At 42.8% G+C, this 20380-nt stretch overlaps 1 protein-coding gene across 3 annotated transcripts in view; it reads left to right on the plus strand.

The window, feature by feature from the left end:
• samd11 (sterile alpha motif domain containing 11) overlaps nt 1–20380 on the plus strand; it is a 47849-nt gene that overhangs the window by 7085 nt on the left and 20384 nt on the right. For all 3 annotated transcript variants that reach the window (XM_079676804.1, XM_079676806.1, XM_079676805.1), the window contains exons 3-5: nt 5442–5617; nt 13364–13473; nt 20250–20342. In XM_079676804.1, coding sequence (XP_079532930.1) covers nt 5442–5617; nt 13364–13473; nt 20250–20342 — 379 coding nt within the window. The remainder of the gene's footprint in view (nt 1–5441; nt 5618–13363; nt 13474–20249; nt 20343–20380) is intronic.

A 20380-nucleotide genomic window follows, 5' to 3' on the forward strand; every position in this document is an offset into this window, starting at 1 on the left:
TCCGCCGCCTCTCGCCCTCTGTGCACCTCTCCCCCTCCCCCCGCTGCTCACCCATCCCTCCCCCTTGCCCTGTGCCGCTCCACTGGGCTGCAACTGCCCGCTCGGCTCAGCGCGTGGGGCCGAGGGTGCAGGAGAGCATGAGTGTGTGTGGCGGGGGCGGGGGACTTGGTCGCATGCCTGTCCGCCCTGCAGTGCTTTCTCACTTTTTTTCTCTTTCTCTCACACGGCCTTGAATAACCAAGCGTTGCCGAGAGTCGGCACATAAAACACACGTTATCAAGAATCAGATGTATTCTGCTGAGTATGATCGACATTTTCCCTTTATTATAATCTTGCATTTCAAGTCATGAGTGTTCAGTCAGGCAGCATTTTAACATCAAAATCATTTGACTTACCATCTTAACTGCCATTGCTTCTTGAATGAACTACTCACAGCAACATATATCAGACACTTACAAAGTAAAAGCTAAGATCTGTTTGATATGTTATTTTCTTCCAATATTGAATATACCCATGTATTTGTTGCACTGTGGAGGAATCCCTTCTGTGGTTGGAGATGCACTTTATTCAAAATGAAAATATATCTTTATAGTCACTTCTGTTGACAAAATATATATCCGTGTTCATATTGGTTTATATTTAGTTTGTTTCTAGTTTTTAAATAGAATTATCTTAGCTTTGAACTGCAAAATGTGACACTTCACAGCTTTATTAGGCTGTCACATAAATGCTTATTGTATGCTTAAGAACTCTGCCATTGATAATAATGACATAAATGTTAATATGCTATATTAAATTAGTTTTTGCACAATGATGAACAGATGTGTTTAAGAGTTCTGTAAACAGGACCATACAGTGTGCAATGTGTGTTTATTGTGGAGGAACGCATTTAATTCTATAATTACCTTAAATACGTGTCGATATGAATTGTATATTCTTACACCAGAAGAGTTCAACCGGTTTCTAAATATATTTTTGCGTTTTATTCACATCCGTTATTGATTTTTGCTTTTTTGCAGATATTCGAGTAACTTTGTTTAACTGGCACACTACTAATTTGATTATAATCAGATTAGGCAAATATAAGGCTTGTCAGTTTTTTCGCAGCCTGAACAGTATAGTGTGCCATTGTCTGATTTCTTTGTGTTTTGATTCTGAACATGCACCAGAAAGGTCATTGAGTGCAGCTGATGCAAATGGGTGTCTCTATAAACAAACAGTGTCATGGCTAGTGGTGAAAAAGCTTTCATGTTACACAAAGTACAAAGTAGGGTGCGCTGAAAAACAATAACTCAGTTTCTTCTTCTTTTGTGGCACTAATAAGAGATTCTCTACCAGCTTCTAGATATCCTTACACATTATCCTGACTATCAAACACATTATATTAACTTTATTATTGGGTTACTGTCGAAATCCGGTTACTGTGAACCATGTAAACACTTTAATCAAACTATTACTTTAATCTGATTATTCAAAGTAATCTCATTTACATACTGAGCGAACTCAATTTGATGAAAGCTGACACATTTGAAGCTAATCACCTTTCATGGGTGTACCTGTGAAGATGTCAGGATCAGAGATGAGGGGATGAGACTAAACAAAGTGAGGACCTTTATTTTTTGAAGAATTGCATTTCAGGCTTACACATGCACACAGTAGACAAATTGTTTGTTTTGGCCTTGTTTCAGAGCTCTTATGTGAGCATGGTAATGACCGCTTCATCCCCTCCCCATCTCCCACCCTCCTCACGCTCATTTTTTCTTCTCTCCTTCCCTGTCGTCTCCTCATTCCCCCTCCCCCCTTTCCCCTAGTGCTCGCCAAGTCGGCCCGCCATCCAGCCTACACACACACACACACACACACACACACACACACACACACACACACACACACACACACACAAACACACACACACACACACACACACACACACACACACACACACACACACACACACACACACACACACACACACACACACACACACACACACACACACACACACACACACACACACACACACACACACAGCGAGGTAACGGCAGACAGGCGCGTGACTCATTAGGCATTCGTCCCCCAGGGAGATCGCTGGGGGGGCGCGTGTGAGGGAGAGAGAGCGCCGCAGCTGCAGGAATGTCACGGCCGGCTACCGCTGTGTGTGTGTGTGTGTGTGTGTGTGTGTGTGTGTGTGTGTGTGTGTGTGTGTGTGTGTGTGTGTGTGTGTGTGTGCGCGCGTGCGTGTGTATATGCATGTGTGTGTGGGTGTGTGCTCACTCATGCTGGTTGGAGCCAGCGGCAGGGCCCTGCACCTTTCAGGAAATAACGCAAGGAGAAAAAAAAAACACTTATTAGTCCTCGTTTTCCACCAAGAGCTCATTTAAAATCTGAAATACATTTAGAGAGAATGCACTAGATTGCCTTTTAATTCAAACGCCTTTGCTGGCAAACATGTAGTCTTGATATTAGCCTCTATTGTTTTTCAATACAATAAACATTCCTTTTGCATTTTCACAATTCCCTTGCTACATTTATGACACATTAAAGCTTTATTACCCATATCTACATCCTAAAGGAAAATGTTTGTAGATGTATGGGTCTTATTAATGACCATATTGAAGTCCTTTTGACTTTTGTTATTACTTAAGACTGTCTTAGATTAAGTAGACCCAGATTACCCTATATCCAGTACTTTACTCTCGTAGGCTGTTCAACTTCTAATGTGATAATACATTCTATTACATTAATATAGTTATGTGTTAATGGCAAGTTTTTCTGAATGTTCGTCATGTTCTGATATGACCATTTCATGTCATGTATACGTTGTTGTGTGCATGTGCATCTGTATGTACGTACGCTCGTATGTGTGTCTTTAGTTTGAGTGTAAATGTGAAGCCCAGATATATTTCTTGGCTGCCTGATTGGCAGAAAGCGTGGGAGGTGATATTCATAGAGGTGCTTTTAGTGGGACTTTTATGAGAGACTTTTTTCCATGGCTGAAAGGAGGTTGACCACACACAGTAAGGTTGCCTCAGCTTTGTGCACACACACCGTGTTCGTGTGTGTGCACGTACGTGCCCGAGTGCTCAGGCGCCCTTCCTTTGAGCGCTCCTACGTGGGCTGCCAGGGGTGTGTTTGCTTCGTGTTTTGTTTCGGAGAGCCCTCCCCCGTGCTGCGGAAGTGTTGCCGGAAGCAGTGGGAGCTCACCCCCAGTTCTGCGTCAGTGCCACTAAAGAAAGGATCGGGGCTTTCCGGGAGGAGAGAAGAGGGAGGAAGGGGGGGGGGGGAGGGGTTCTGTCAGCCTGGGTATGTCACGGCCATGTGGGTGGTTGTCCACACACTCACACAGCAGTCACGACTGGTCTTAGACAAACTATTCTTGTGTGCACTATTTTGCTGGCATGCTCCAAGTAAAATCCCCTGCTTTAGTGGGGAATTCTAAGGAACAGGTGTGTGAGAGAGTATGCATGCTTATGAGTGTGTATATCGTGAGGGTAACGTGCATTTGCAATTTTACGTTTTGTCCTGACAATATGAAGACAGCATTAAAAGACCTCGAGGCAGAGAGTTTATATTTGAAAGTTGTGTTTCTGACAGATGAAACTGTGGTTGAATCCATGGAAAATGGTTGTTCTGATGTTCTGCTCCTTCCTCTAATGTGCCATGTCTAAAGCTCTAGCACTAACTTTCTACAGCAAGGCCTTGTGTGGAAAGAGCAGAAGTATAAGAAAGTATTTCACTGTCCTCAAACACTGGAGCAGAACAGGAAAGAAGAAAAGAGGAAAAACCTCTTTTCTGGCAAGGCATGATAAAAAAGAGAAGGAGTGAGATGTGCAGAAGTCTATGGCTTGCTCATCCTGGGGGAGGTTTTCATCTTTCTCTGTCTTCCACCCCCCAAACTCTTTTTAATGTCTGCCATTTGAGAGACTCCAGAGGGGCTGCACCTGTTTGCCTCTTGGCTAGGAGCCCCCAAATCCCTCCTCCTGCCCCCGCCTGCCACTCATGCTGCCGCGCTTCCTGGGATGGAAGAACAGGGGAAGGGGGGAGCAGGGAGGAATGGTGGAGAGCGGGGTTGCGTGTGGCGGAAGGGATAGCTCGAGGACTTAAAGGCGTCCGGGAGTCAGAGATGTAAGCGCAGAGAGAGGGAGGGAGGGAGAGAGACAAAGAGAGAGAGAGAGAGAAATAGTTTCAAATCCAAGTCCACTCCTTACCGGACAGACTTTCCTTCTGTGAGACTTTCTCTTGCTCTCATGTTTTGATTCATCACATTTTCTTTCATTTTTTTTTTTTTTTTGCCCCTTTCTTTTCTATACAAACCCACTTCCCCCTCTCTCTCACTTGTTAACTTTTCCGCTCAGCTTCCTCACTGACTTCCTCCCCGGCTCAATCTCTTCTCCTCTCTTCCATCTCCCATCTCTTTCCTTCGCCACTCCTCTTTCCCCTCTTTCTCCCCCTCCTCCGTTATCTCTGTGATAGGACCATGTTAATCTGCACTGACCTCTTCAGGTCACATTAAAGGTCGCCCAGCTTCACTTCCTAACATCCCTAGGGCCATTCTCTCCTCTTTATCCCTTCTTCTCTCCGCATACTCCTGGCCGCATTGGAGTAAAATAAACACTCATTTCACGAACCAACTTTTCTCCATATCCGTTTGGTTGTAGAGTAGAAAAGTGTGGCAAACGTGACTTCTGTGTTTGGTGCTTAAAAAAACAGGTGTAAAAGAAGTGAATGCGTAAAAACCCAGTTGAACTAATGTAAAGTATTGGAGTTTTTTTTTCAGTATTACTTTAATTTGTTTTCACCAAGAGTATGTGTAACTTTAGGATATCTAGCTGGAGGCTGAATGTCAATACAACAGATTCTGTTGTTTTGGTTTCAGTGTGGCTCATTGGTCCCAGCTGCACTGGCATTTCTATTTCTGCAGTTGAAGCACTTTTTTTTGCTGGAAGCTTGTATTAAATTATTCTAGTTTCTGATGAAGATATTCCAAAACAGTTATTTGTGTTACTGATGAAATGGTTAAAAAACTCTGCCCTCAGCCCTGCCCAATAATCTCAAAGTACTTTTTATTTAGACCGCCCATCATGGTACAAATGGATCCATGTAAAAGTTATTTGGGACAAGGTTTTGATTCAAAGTGTTGATTATATAAAGGTAGATACTGTTGGTTTCCTTATACCATTGAACTGTTTGATCAAGTTTTTTATTTCAATTGTCGCTAGGAGGGGCATAGACAAAAACTGCCATCTCGCTAAATATGTAGATTTGTCCTGTATGTACAGTTCAACGTGTTGAATCTTCAATAAAAGAATCATGCAAATGATCAAAACGAGAAAAAAAAAACTGTCAGAACATCAAACACAAGCAAATGAAGTATCTCATTCAACAATTTGACAAGCTGTAAATCCTGTTACTAAAGTGTTCCCTTCTTCTTTGTTTTGCAGAACCGCGGGCGCTTGGCTGAGAAACGAACCATCCCCCTCCCCCCAAACCGGGTGCCCAAGAAGGAGCTGGCCTCCATCTTCAGCAGTGACGACAGTGAAGGCAGCGAGCGGGCCAGTGGGGACCATGCCCACATCAAACAGGAGGACGAGTTGCATTACAGTATCATGAGAAAGAGGTTAGAGCACCTGTGACTCCTGTGGCGATATCTTCAACGTCTGAAATATGCAAACGTTGTGCATTGAGATGGCTACAAAAAGAACATCTCATGAATTGAAAATGATTCAGTTCCTATGTTTGGTCCGTTTCTGTCTAAAAGCAGAAGGTTGCAACATTTTTCTTAATGACATCTCGGACGTGTGTGCATTACTTTCATTCAAAGTGACTTTAGAATAATGCTGAGGTGTTAAAGGCTCATTTTGAGACAAACAGACAAAGAACCGTGTTTCGAAACTAAACTTCCTGCGTTTGGGACGTCTAATGGCAGGATGTGTGCTGAGCTTTGAACGTGTTAATTGGTTCGTTGGTTTGCGTCTTGTAGCTCCTGCCAAGTCTCAGTGAATCTGTCTTGACTTGATATTGAAAGGCTGAGTTACCTGAGTCATCGCTGTCTGCTTCATCGCATCCCATGCTGTGCTTGGGAGTGGTTTGGGAGTATTTCATATAAAACATTTATAGGTGGTAGCGTCTTCGTGATGTAACTTTTAATCTTAAGCTTTAAGAATGTTTTAAAATGGTTATAAAGAAATATCTTTAGAATCTATTTTCCTTAAGATATGCTACCATTTGTGCAGCAAATTATTATATAAAGTGCACATTTTTAAATATGCTTATCATTTCATATATAATAATATTAATTTAGTTGAAAAAACAAACATTCAGTAGTACATGCTGCCTTTTAAAAACACCTAGTATCTATAAACAGTAAGTCTTTGGTTTATTTTCTAAATTAAACAAAGTTGCTTTTTTATATATATCATTCAATTGCTGTTTGACTCTTTTTCAAAACTGACATTTTCCACAATAATGGATACACATAAGATTGCACTGGTCATACAATTGTAAACTACATTTACAAAAATCCTGTCCGGAGTCAAGTGAAGATTTCGGGTTCACATCTTCATACAGTACATGCAAATGCACCCATGCAGGGTTACACTGAGGTGACCACATTAAGAAATGAAAATAGGCGCTCCCAATATCTAATGGCCTACACTCGGCTACAAACATGATCTGAATAAAAGATGCAGTTATACATATTTTTTCAATGATTTCCCTATACAATCTTTGAGACATTTGAAGTGACAGAAATAAAGACATTCTCCATCTGGAACAAACATCACAGAGATTTGTGATTTGTTATGTACATGACAGGCTACGGACAGACATAATGCAGAAGCTGTTCATTGATTAACCTCAGAAAGTCCCCAGCTGCATTATAAGCAGCTTGTGCAACCTCATTACTGAAGGGGATGTTTTTCATGTCTTGAGACTTGCGTGTGACACGGCGGACAGCACAGCAACTGTGAAGCCTTAAATGGATCCAGTAACCTCATTTAAGAGGGCTTCCCCTCCCCTTGACACTTGTGCCGCTGGCGTGTTAAGATGATAATGAATTTAAAGAACACTTATGACTAATATGTCAGGCTCTTACCCTTTGAAAGGCGACGGACTCGCTGGAGCCGCAACTCCGGTCTGTCCTGGGCATCCGTCTCAGCCCTGCTTTATCCCCTTGTGTGGGTCTGGACGAACGGGATAATGGGATGTCCAATCACGGAAATGTGATTTCCATTGACCGCAGCTTCGTAAGTGAGTCGTAGAAGGGTCTTAACAAATTGGATTTAGCCAATGGATGTGAAAAATACAGGGCCTCTGTATACATGTGTGAGCGTATCAGTGCTGTCTCATCAGCACATCATCAAGGCTGGCGGCACCCCCGTGTCTCACCCACTTGGTTGCTTCAACCTACCTACTGTCATTATGCTTTAATCTACATCGGCAAATCAAAGCGGAACATACAAAAAAAAAAAACTAACGTAAGGCTGATGCAGTAAACTGGAGGTGGCATTACATTAGAAGATATTTATGGCTTTCAACTCCACTCCAGTGTTTTAGTGTATAGTTTAATATAAAATGTCTCTTTCTGAAACATTACAGCAGATTGTTTGGTCGGTTCAGGTGTCTGGCTTTGTATTGAGAGGATTTTTTCTGTCAGTGTCAACAAGTGCTGCTGTCGAAGCTCATTCATCATTCTCATCCGGTCGCCCCCTCAAGTTCATTATACACAGGGACACCTTCTTTTAACCAGATTAATGCTAATATTTGCTGGCTCTGCTGACAATTAGTTTAGTTTGTTCTCCACAGATCTGTGCTCATCCTGCTGAATAAGCACCGACCACCTAGAGACTGAACTGCTGCCAAATCACAGAGCAAACCAAATAATCATTATCACAATAAGGTGTATGCAGAAGATCCTTGGGGTGTGAGAACCAAAGTCTAGTGTGGCTCCTGTGAAACACACAGGAGCTGAAAGGCAAAAACAAAATCACGTTTTATTATCACCTTTGTGTATTGCCTTGGTATCAGTGCTGCAAATAGTTTCTATCTGACATTTTTCTAACACTGATTTATGGATTTCAGCTCAGGGACTAAATATTTGATACTGGTACTTTTTGAATTTAGTGACTTGAGAGGGGCAAGACAAAGCCTCTCGGGTTTGTTTTAGTCGCCTGAAGATAACAAGGCTTTGATTGAAAACTGCTGACTGAGAGTCGGGGTAGTTATACGCCAACCAGCGTAGATTTGATATGTTACACCCGCTGATGTCTGAAAAAAGAAATCCTCCATACCCATTATTAGCATCACCAAAAACAAAGGCAGTTTCAAAATGTTGGATCATGCATTAGACCATTTGCTACTTGATCACTTACATATGCTTCCTTCTACAACAAAATATTAAGACATACCAAGTTTTTTGGTTTGTGTTCAACTTAATCTGACTGTCAGAGTCTAACACTGTCTTCATATACAGTAAGGGTCATATTGTCCTGTTCTCATCCACTCAGCAGGGCGTAAAGCTGATTGAAACCAACATCCCTAACATACCAACATCCAGTATAATAGGTTATCTTCTGGCTTCTCTGCATACAGCAGAAAAGTTTGATTTAATTTGGGTGTAATTTTGATATTCCTGGTTAAAGCATTGAAGTGTGAAAGCAATTGTTCGTAAACATTTCAAATAATCAGATTTGACTTCTTACTATCTTATTTTGTTTTACAGCCAACCTCTCTATATGAGAACGTATATATTTTCATTGAGCAGCATTGGCACATTTTGGTTAATGGAGGTCTGTACTCAATCTGTGCAATAAGCAGAGAAAAAAAAGATATTGATGCTTAGTTAGCCCCTGTATTTGTTTTGCATTTGACATTTTGTCCTCTGGCTGTATTGAACAACTGTGTCATTGCCTTATGCCAGTAAGAGGTCACGGACAGTGTGAAATTACTGGAAGTGGCTCTACCCTGAAGCACTAATTAGTGCGCTTGGAGGTTTTATAGCGTTGTAGAGGAGCTTTCCGCTTCAAGAATCTTTGGCCTTGTTTACACGCATTTACCATGGCAACTTAGTCACAGCAATTTAGTAGTTGATTGGGCGTTGGCTAGCAGCAAGACGTCCGTTATGTTCACATAGACAGTGTTTTGTTTGTTAACTCCCTATCAAAACACAGGATCAACGAAAAAATGGTCATCAGTTTTCCAGTAATTTTTGTCTCAGATTTGGCGTTTGATTGAAGCGTGAGTTTCATCATTTCCACATGTAAATAATACAGTGTTTACTAATCACGTCTTACACTTTGTTTAAATCAGCCAAATATATTATGAGATCTGGCCCTTTAATGCACTGTCTTTGGTGCCACAGTGTGCCCCAACACATTACATTAGACTGTAAATACTACAGATAATTTTCATTAAAACTATTGTTCTGAATTAGAAATATTTGAGAAATATGTGCAAAAAACATCTCATAAGGTGTTGCCAGAGGAGAAATTAACAGGAAAAAAAAGTATGCAGTAAGTGCATAGCTCAGTTCAGGGGAACTTTAATGCAACACGGCAAACTTACCATGTTTCCATTGTACTTTTCCTTTACTCCCTTGGCTGCCTTATCGACCTCATGTCAGCTTGTACAGCAGAGCAACAACAAGGAGATGTGAAGTCCAAGTGAAGCCAGGCTACTCTTACTTATTTATGTATCCATTTCTGTATTTATTCATTAACCCCTCTGCTTGCGGTGTTCCCAGTTGTGGGGTTTCTATCAAACTGTGAGTAGCATGACAATTGTGTTTCCATTACCAATAAGAATCAGACAAAATGTATACAGAACAGATTGATATTCAGTCTTTAATTTTTTAAGTTAAGATAATAAAAAAAAAAATGCTTTCACATTCTCCTGCGGACCATGATTGAAACTTGACTCATTCATTATTTTTCTCAGCATTTGCCCAGGTCTACTTCCCACCATGCTCTGGTTGTTGAATATTACATACTGCCTGGTAGTATTTGAATGTTGCTCTTGGCCACCTGTGCAGGTTAGAGGCTGTGTTTGGGGCTGTTGTTTTTAGAGCAAAAGGGGTCACACAGGAAACCTGCTGGCATAAGAGGTTAGACACAGCGCTTGCAACCTTTCTCTCTCTTCCCTGTCTCTCTTTCTCTCCCTCCTCATCTAACTTCTCCACCTTCACATCCCTGCTGTCTGTCTGTCAGCACTTTCCCAGTGGTGGTGTGAGACATGGCGTCAGGGTGCCTGAGTTGCCAGCTTCTGCCAGCTCACGCTGCGACCTCCAGCCCCGCCACCTCAGCTCTGTGTGCCAATGCCACAGCAGGCCACCACTGGGCATTTACAATGAGTCGACTGCCTTTGCCAGGAATAGAGATTTTTCATGCTGTTCAGACTGACTTTGAATGGTAACGCCTACTGGAATGGTAGAAGGAGCACAACCTTTTCTTACTCAAAGAAAAAGCCCCTAGAAGTGTTCTGACTTATGAATATTTCTCAAACTAACAATTTTTATAGCATTTTTATGGATATCCATGATTTAGCAATACAAAGTTTATTTATCATTAATGTTAAAATATAGAAAAGTAATCTACCACATATTTGAGTATTGAGTAGCAAAGACTATGATAAGTGATGCAATATGTGTATTTTGAATGCTTAGACAAGATCCATTAAAAGAAAGAAGTATTAATGAGTGCTATATGTTGCCTGTAATGTATCAACTATTAAAGTTTCCAGCATCAAATGCTTGGTCAGATTTCTGGGCTTTCCCCCCGTCTTTTCTTGATCGCTGTAACAATGTCACAATATATATAACACAATATATTCAGTTTAATCCAACATAATTTACAGATTAAAAAAAGGCTTAAAACATGAACGATTATCTTGGTATCAGCACCTAAAATGTGATTAATATTTGCACCATTATCAGATTTCAATGGATAGCCAGTCATAGCATGGTTGGATAAGTTAAAGCCAGACTGTGTATCATTTCAGTAATGTTGCATACCAGCGGTATCCATTACAGACGTTGAGTATTAACACATATTTGTCATCCCGTTTCTGGGTCAGTGCGTCTGTCCTGTGGCCAGAGAAGAGGGGTATGGTATTGACCAGTTTAGGGATGAGCTGAGGATGAGATGATTGTCTTGTCTGCGTGCACCTAGATGAAAATAAGGGAGCTCATATCCTTCTTTGCTATCAGGCCCAACAGCTTCAATACACCCCCACCCCCCATCCTCTCCAAGGCCCCCGTCCTTCCAAGCTGTCCCCGGCCTTAGGAGCTCCTTAGGGAGCGCTGACTCAGGTGACTGGGTCTTAAACACCGTCTCGAACACCCCCTTCATCTTCAGGGCTTGAGTATGACCTTCCCTCCACCCAGAGAAAGAGAGGGGGCGGGGGTTGAGGAAGGGCAGCGATTGGTGGGGATAGGGCTAGGCCCTCATTAGCCCATCCCAGGCGGGACAGCTCAGGAAAAGTGTGCTAATTACCACCACTAACAATGTCCTTGCCGTTCATGGCTTAGAGCGTCCACTTTGCCACGGGATAATTACCCTGTCACCTCTCTGAGAAGTTCAGGATGGCATTATCATGATCACTTTAAATTATGGATAGAGGGTGGTGTAATATGCAGCTAGGTGGTTGAGTGATTTGGCTTTAGTTTCTAACTGTAGAGTGTGTAACTGCAGTTTGTGTGATGTGTTTTTTGTTAGAGTCACTGGTTGACGCAGATACATTATTATATGAATTTAAGCTCAATTTAAGAAAACCCTGCATCTCATTTTCTTTTTGAAGAAAACCATTGGGCTCTCAGACACAGATACCTACTAATTTTAGCAAGTTATACTCTAAAATAAGACGTCTATAATTAGCCTAAAGAGTTTGTCACAGTCCAATCAAGCGTCCTTTTACTAAGCAACTAGTGGTGATTGTTTTTTCTGGGACTTTTTCCTGAGTCATTGGTTCTCTGTGACCGATTGATCACTTGTAAAGCCAGCATGGCTAGTGTTAGGCCCTTCAATGCTTTCCTTCATCTTTTCTGTTAGCGTGTGGAAAGCAGCTTGGCGACCAATAGCCTGACATTAGAGCAGGAGCCTGTAATCATGGGACTGTAAAAACCCAAATCCAGCAGCCGCAAACAGTGTGGCCTCGTCATAGTGGTGGCAGCTAAGAACCATTCACCGCTTCTGTCCCATAAACTGTGCTCGCCGTGTCATACCAGACCCCCTTCATAGATGATTCTGCTTTCAATAAAGTTGCCAGTTAAGCCTATAAACGAGATTCCCGCTGGCACAAGAGGATGCTGATACCATCAAACTGACGTGTTTAAATGCTGCATGTTTATAGGCTTATTTTATGAACAAAATATAGTGTACATTATGTTTCCTATTCGTTTTAGCTTCAAATGCTCTTCCATGTAGCATACGTTTCACAATCGTTTTACTGTAAATTATATTAGACCAAAACCTGATACATTCAACCCTCTACCTCTCCTACCACACAAGCTGTTTGCCATTACACTGTGACTACGCTGGCACTGCACCGCTGCTATACTCCCTCAAACTCTAAACGCCTATTTCCCATCATTATGCCATTTAATGCGATCTGGATTGTAATCAGGTTGCAAACGAAATACCTCCATGACACAGTTGTTTGGGTCCAGTGTGGGGAGGTAAGAGAGGCGCCTGGTGGAGCGACAGAGTGGCTCCAACCAGACCTGGGCTTACTCTGTGAAGCCTCCTCCTGCTCCTCCTTTGGGTGCTGGAGGGCAGGACATGATATTTGAGAGACTTTAGTGGACTTCTCCTGTTGAAACGTATGACAATAAAAAACCTGAATCCCACAATCATATACACCAGATTAATTCTACCGGTTCATGGTTTGTCTGGTACTTTGTATCATCTGTCATTTTACACTTTTCAATTGCCATATTTCTCTAAAAACAGCAGTTGGCGACCCAAGTAATAAAGGGCAATAATCAGGTTTTAAGCTGCTGAACTGCTTATTAATTGTGAATATGTTCATTAATGCATCTTAGTGTGGAAGATGAGTAGGGATGAGACCCAGAAGTGCTGCATGCAGTATCTGTCAGAGTGTATTACACACCTCAGAGCTGAAAGCCTCTTGACAGAACAGCCACTTGTAGCTTCTCAGTCTGTGTGGAGGTATGCGTTTATGAGAGTGCCGTCTGGAAGGAGGATTTGTGTGTTAAATACATACTGTATATAGTGTTTAAAATAGCAATGCTGCTACTGCTGCTGCTGCTATATTAAACATTCATTTAGATTGCATTGTGGAATTACGTTTGTTAAGGGCTGCTTTTAAATGTGTTAAACCTCTCTTCCCTGTGTGTCTGTGTGTGTTACAGTCGTGACGGTGACCTCTCTACAATCATCTCCAACCTGCACCACACCAGACAGCACGGCATGCCAGAGGGCGAGTCAGCCTCCGACCACAACACCAGTACTGGACACACAGGTAGGACCCCCGTTCATCCGGTGTGTGTTTGTGTGTGTTTTCGAAAGGGTTGTCAGGATTTATTCTTTTCTTTTTCTTTCTTTCTTTCTTCGCATCCAACGTGATGATATATCCCCCTTTACACCTTCTCTACCATATATAAATGTTCCGTTATGTATTTCATTGACTCTAATTAATGTGATTTGGGGGAATGTAACATAAGCTTATTACTCATACATCCTTAAGGTTGCTCTCAAGTTGATTACTTAATGTTCTTCCTGCATTTCTGCCCCACTCCAGGATTTGTGTTAAACCCCCTGTTTTAAATTACTTCTGAATAAATAGCTTTGTTTGCCATTAATCCAGTTTAAATATAAGCAGAGGAACCATGGTGTGCATGTGCTTAGAGCTTTTCTAACAGCTTACAGACAGAATACAGACAGCATTTAATCATTTAATTGTCAAGATGCTTGTATGAGGATATTGTGCGGCTAAACATATGTTTGTAAAGCAGCCTCTGTGGATATCGATATTCAGCTTTCAACAAAGTGATGTCCCTTTTTTAATGACATTTGTTTTTGTTGGGTACTGAACCCCAACAAGGTATAATTTACATCTCACATTAACATCTCTGCAAGGATGAGCCTACTTTATGCCCTCCCACATGGAAATCAATTTAGTATCAGCTATAGTAATTATTATCAATATAAACTATAATTGTCAGGATTTCTTTCAAATATATGATGACTCTGGCTTAGTAAAAAATCTGCTGAATCGAATACATTGCATCATCCAGTCCAAACAAATGTTTTAACAAATGCATTTACCTCTTATGAAATGTGCCCTGGGTTTGTCCCTTCTTATAACATTAAAGGAACAGCTAGTGGCATAATCAGTACAGACCCCAGAACTTCTCTCTGGGTGTTCATCTCTACTGTCTGCTAATTTTCCATACGGTGCCTGTGATATCAAGCAGAGTGGGTGGAAGGTGAAGGGTATTAGACTGCTCAACAGCCAGCCCAGTCAGTGTCTTAAACCCTGGTTTGGGAAGGATTTTCACCCAAATACTGGCCTAATCAGCCGCTAAACTTAATGGAGAAATCAGAGCCCTGGGTAGTTATCTTAATAGAGGAACACACAAGGGGATAGAGGCAGGTGGGTGGGGGTTGATGAAGGAAGGGGTGAACACAGTGTGGCCCACGCCGAGGGGGGTCCAAGCCCCTAAAATCTGTTCGTTTGAGCATTAAAGGGAGATTTAACAGGCTGCCTAAGCAGCTCGCTCTGTGTCTGTAAACAAGTCCAATCCGATCAGCCACTGGCTTTAATTCTGTCTGCCAGTGAAATTAGACGCACACGGGTTAACAAACACACAATTACACACAAATAACACATATTTATACAGATGCGTGCCCACACAAAATCAACACAAGTTCAAATTGGTGTCCAAATACATTCTGTAGGTGGGTGTACGACGTTTTAGAGCAGTGGTTTATTTGACTTTAAGATAGATGAGACTAAATGCAGCTCACTGTCTCTGATATTGTGTTTACTCTGTTCCGTTAGTCTACTGTGGAGGGAGAATATGAAAGGCAGTGAATAAGACAGCAGAGGAATTAAGTATAAGAGAAAAAAAAGTCTGCAACAGTGATGCAGTGATGGGAGAAACATTTGGAAATAGAGAGACAGAGGAAAGAGAGATGAATGATTGGTGCCGGTATCAGGGGAGGGCAGACGGCAGCTATGGCGGCGGATGGCTCTGTGTGTATCTTTGTGTGTGTGTGTGTGTGTGTGTGTGTGTGTGTGTGTGTGTGTGTGTGTGTGTGTGTGTGTGTGTGTGTGTGTGTGTGTGTGTGTGTGTGTGTGTGTGTGTGTGTGTGTGTGTGTGTGTGTGTGTGTGTGTGTGTGTGTGTGTGTGTGTGTGTGTGTGTGTGTGTGTGTGTGTGTGTGTGTGTGTGTGGGTCAGGAGGAAAGGGAAGCAGGCTTGCCGGGTCGTCTCTGTGCCGTAGTGGGCCGTTAATTAAATCTGAGGGACAGACAGGAGGGCTGCCTTCCTCCTTCTCTTCTTCTCTCCATCCCTCCCTCCCTCCCTCATTCGCTCTCTCACTCCCCAGCCGCTGGCTATTCAGAGGCTCTGTGAGAGGGGGAAGGAGGCGGGAGGGGGAGGCAGGGGCGCCGACGCTGAGAGTCTGGCTGCCTGTGGAGACTGTAAACCGTGGCTCTGCGGTCAGACCGGAGACTCAAACAGGCAGATAAGGTGTTTTGGACCGCCACTCTCCGTCTCCTCTGCTCCCTGTACTCAGACTCCCAGAGGCAGTTATAGTGTGTGTGTGTGTGTGTGTGTGTGTGTGTGTGTGTGTGTGTGTGTGTGTGTGTGTGTGTGTGTGTGTGTGTGTGTGTGTGTGTGTGTGTGTGTGTGTGTGTGTGTGTGTGTGTGTGTGTGTGTGTGTGTGTGTGTGTGTGTTTGTGTGTGGTTGGGGGTTGCAGCAGTGGTTTGGGGCTTGAGCACATTTTTGTGTGTGTGCACCTTTCCGTGTGTGGTTTTAAATGCCTGGTTTTAGATGTTTGCTTGCGTGTGAATCTGCAGCCCAGCGTGTTTGTGCAAGACCTTTCCTTTTTTCTTCCAAACAGATTGAGAGTGAGGATTGCTTTTAAAGTATTACCAGCTAGTTATTACATGATTAGCGTAGAAAGGGAACTCTAAACAAAAGTAAACACTCAAGGATTTCTGATGATATTATCTCTGTCATGCAGAAGCAAAAAGGGAAATGTGGGTTGTAAATATTTAAAAACATCCCACTCTGTAATAGGAAAGTAATTGTCCTGCCGTAACAGAATGGCCTCTCAGGGTTATTGTTCGTATGCTTCTGTCAATAAAACTATCTCGCAGCTGCCTACATTAATGGCTGAGTAAATACAAAAAATACATAGTTTTTTTTCTCTTTATCAAACTGCTTTTTTCTGTCCCTTCCTGATGTTTAGAGTAATATATTGCTAAGCAACACTGTTCTTACTTTGTTAGCACTGACAACAGTAAGTGGAAATATTGTTTCTTTGCATATTAGAGAACAATTCCAAATTCATTCATGGTGTATTAAAGACTTTATTAAGAACTACTTAAGATTATGCATGTTCTCACAAGAACAGTTGGCTAGTAAAAGCTGCTGTATATTTCCTTAATATCTATATATAAATAATTGCTGGACTGGCAGACAACTACAGAAGTCAAAGAAAGCAGAACATCAGGCGGAGGATGCTAGTTAATTAAAACAATTTGATTGAAATGTATAACCTTTACTATCATAACAATCTCAGCCCATAACTTATTATAAACAAACAATGGTTACTTCTTAATTAAAACATTACTTCAGTGCATCCACACCTGTAGACCAGATTAGACCAGACCTTTTTACACGAAAAACCTACTGAATATAATCTTGCATAAATAGCCTTTGGATTTAGTTTTTAATTGTGTTGAATAACTATACTGTATTGCAAATGGGACATTTATACACATATTTCCCCTTTAAGGTCGGCCAGTGTCAGTGGAAGCCCATGAGTTGCTCTCTTCTTCTTCTTGAGTTGTATTCTTCCACATTGCTCTAAATGTCTGTCTTCCTGTTGAAAACACAGAACATGACAAACAGAGGAGCGGTGTTACTCTGTGTACACTTGCACGTTTTGGAGGTGGCACATCCTTCCCTCAGCGTGAGCAAATGCGCCTCTCTCCCCATCTCCATCTCCATCACCCACCCTTCCCTCCCCTCCCTCGCCCAGCTCTATTGGCCTGTAAGCCAATCAATGGCAGGGCTTTCAGGGCCGGCGGAGGCCCCGGCGCACGGAGGGGGATCAATAAGTTATTAGCACCATTCTGTCAGCTGTAATGTGGAGATTGATCGGGGGGCTGCGGCTGGCGGCCCACCCTACGTCCCCGCCTGTCATTCCCCCCCTTCTCTTCACACAGCCCCCCCTCCTCGGCCTGATAAAGATGACAGATTAACGGAGTAAGAGAGGAATTAAGGAGTCTGGCTGTCTGAGCTGTCACCACGCTCCATGGGATGGAGAGTGGAGAGGAAGGACTAAAGTTTGAGTGGAGGAGAGGAAATCAGAGAGTAAGAAAGAAAGAGGAATGCCTTCCTGACTGTTTGCCCTGGTGGTGTCACATGAAAGAGAAAGGGTTTAGGTCCTGCTGTTTCCTTTTTCTCTGTCCCACTGTTTTTATCCCTCTTTACTCTCAGTGGGAAGAACGGCAAATAAGGAGGAGGTTAACTAGCATGGAGGAACTGAGGCAAAGGCTACAATATTGGGTGGTCGCAAAGAAGCAAGCCTGCAGTGTAGGCTATTTATTGGCAATGAACAGCAAAACAGGAGCTACATCATAGCAACTAATGCTATCCACACATAATAGTTGCACTGTTTTGAGAGTTTAAATCACAGTCAACTCCTGACTCCATAACCACTAATTCTTCAGCAATATTAACAAGCATATAGTAGTATAATGCTCGGGGTGGTAAAACTTGACTGTATTCAGCGTTAGTGGGAGTAAAAGGGTTAGCATAAACTCTAGAAGAGCTCAGGGTTTGGCATTAAAAGGGAGCGCCGGTGCTCTAAGAAGCCCCATTTAATTGGCTTTAAAAGCTTTCCGCCCTCAAATCTCTGGCCCTCAGGCACTCGGCTCAGGAGACGCAGTGTCTTGAGTGAGGTCGGCTCAAGAGACGACTCAAGTGTGTGTGTTTGATCATGAGAGGCTCAGGGTGTGGGCGTTAGCAGAATGTGTGTGTGTTTGGTAGAAGAGGGGGTTAAACTAATGGGCGTCCTGTCTCTCTCTCATTGTTAATATTCCACTAATAGGATAGAGGGAGGCCTCTTTGTGGGGTTTTCGTTTGTAGGACCAGTGAAAGAAATCTACTGATCGTGATTTAAAAATGAGAGAAAAAACTGAATGAGATATATTTTAGGAGATGATAGAAAATGTAGAAATTGTGAAAGACTTTCCATGTGTGTGTGCGTGCGTGTTTGTGCGTTAGTGTGCACACTTGTCCATTAGCCCTACCCTTTCCTACGCTGTCTCCTCAGGATGGTGAAGGGAGTGGATCTCCTCAGGTCCTGAGAGGCAACATCAAACACTGGATCATTAGTAAACCTCCCCCTCTCCCTCTCTCCCCCTCTCTCGTTTGCTTGCTCACTCTCACATCAACACCAGTACTCTTTCAGTAGCCCAACAAAACCCTCTGAGTCCAATCCAAATATCTGTCTGTCTCTTTCTGTGTCTTGTTATAGAGAAAGAGTAGCATACATTTAGGGGGTTGGTTGTAAGGGTTAAAGGGCGGAATCCACTCCAGCTTCACTCCTCTGTTGATGACTGTCCGCCTGTTACTAAGGTAACAATAATATCATGACTGGACAATGCGAAAAAAAGCGCCAAATGTTGTTTGCTTGGGCATTGCTACAAAATTACCTTGTGGTATTTATTTCCTTTTCTTTTTTACCCCCTGTTCATTGCTTCTCTGCACTGTTTACACATGCTGAGCAAATGATGAAAAATTGCTTTGTTGAAAAATAGAGACAGGAAGAAAGAGAGAGGGCCCAATCTGCTTGAGGTGGAGGAAAAAAAACGTTTCCTATCTTAAAAATACTTGCGAAATGCAAGAAAAAGAGAGAGAAGGGAAGCAAGTGCTGCCGGTGCCTTGCTGTGTGTGGAGGCAGAAACAGTCAGAGGAAAAACAGAGGCGATGAGATAGAAAGAAAGAAAGGAAGAGAGAGAGAGATTGATAGAGCAATGACAAACGGCTTTCCTTCCTGCCGGCGCTGCATGCGATGTGCTCGGCATCCCCTCTCTCTCTGATTAGGCCTGTATTGATTTGAGGTGTGTTTAAGGGGGGTGGAGGTGAGGCGATTGGGCGGGAAGGAAGAGGGGGAGGAGAGGGGGAGGCAGTAGGGGAGTGCTGTAATTGTACACTAGATGCTCCTCTTTGGTGGCAGGGAAGGAGGTAGAGGGAGAACATTGAGGAAGAGACAGATGCATGGAGAGTGTTAATAGAAGGGGAGAGAAAACACAGAAGGAAAGAGATGGAAACAAAAGACAAGGAAATCATGTGAAGTTTGTTCTTATGGGGAGGACAGCAACAAGAGAAATAACTAATGATGTATTGTAGACATAATGTAGGCTGAGAGAGTTTTCTCCAGCAGACGAGAGGCTCTCGTGCACTTTAGTTCAGGCAGAGGCTTTTGTGCCTACATCTGGAAAAATAAGAAAGAAGAGAATAGAGAGGAAGAACAGTGATAACACTTGAGGACAGACTGCTGGAAAGAGACGTTGTAGGGGAGGCGCAGAGAGACATAGCCTTCCTCCTTCCTTCAAATACACACACACACACACACACACACACACACACACACACAGACACACACACACACACACACACACACACACACACACACACACACACACACACACACACACACACACACACACACACACACACACACACACACACACACACACACACACTTGTGAATGGGCCGGGCAGATCTTTCATCCACGGCGTTGCAGGCCCCCTCTCATATCTGACAGAACAGGCACATCTCCAGACGCCCGTGGCTCGCTTCACTCACTCGCTTTCTCTCCACCTATCACTTTTTTTTTTTTTTGTTGCTCCTTTCACTCTCTCTCTCTCTTCTAACTGCATTTAGAAAGCAGCCGCCATGTATACAGGTAGGCTTAGCGGAAAGCGGCAATATTTAGCTTTATTGCGATCTTTTCACTGACGGCTCTTTCTCTGTTTGTTTGTTTTTTACAGATGAGCTTCTAGGCAAGAGAAGAAGCTTCTCCCCCAACAGCAGCAGCGAGTGTCCCTCTGACAGCAAGAAGTCACGTAGCGTATCCCCCAAAGGTAAGACCACACACAGTATTTGTGTGTTGTGACATTAC

This window comes from Notothenia rossii, assembly GCF_949606895.1.
Source record: "Notothenia rossii genome assembly, chromosome: 4".
NCBI classification, from domain to species: domain Eukaryota; kingdom Metazoa; phylum Chordata; class Actinopteri; order Perciformes; family Nototheniidae; genus Notothenia; species Notothenia rossii.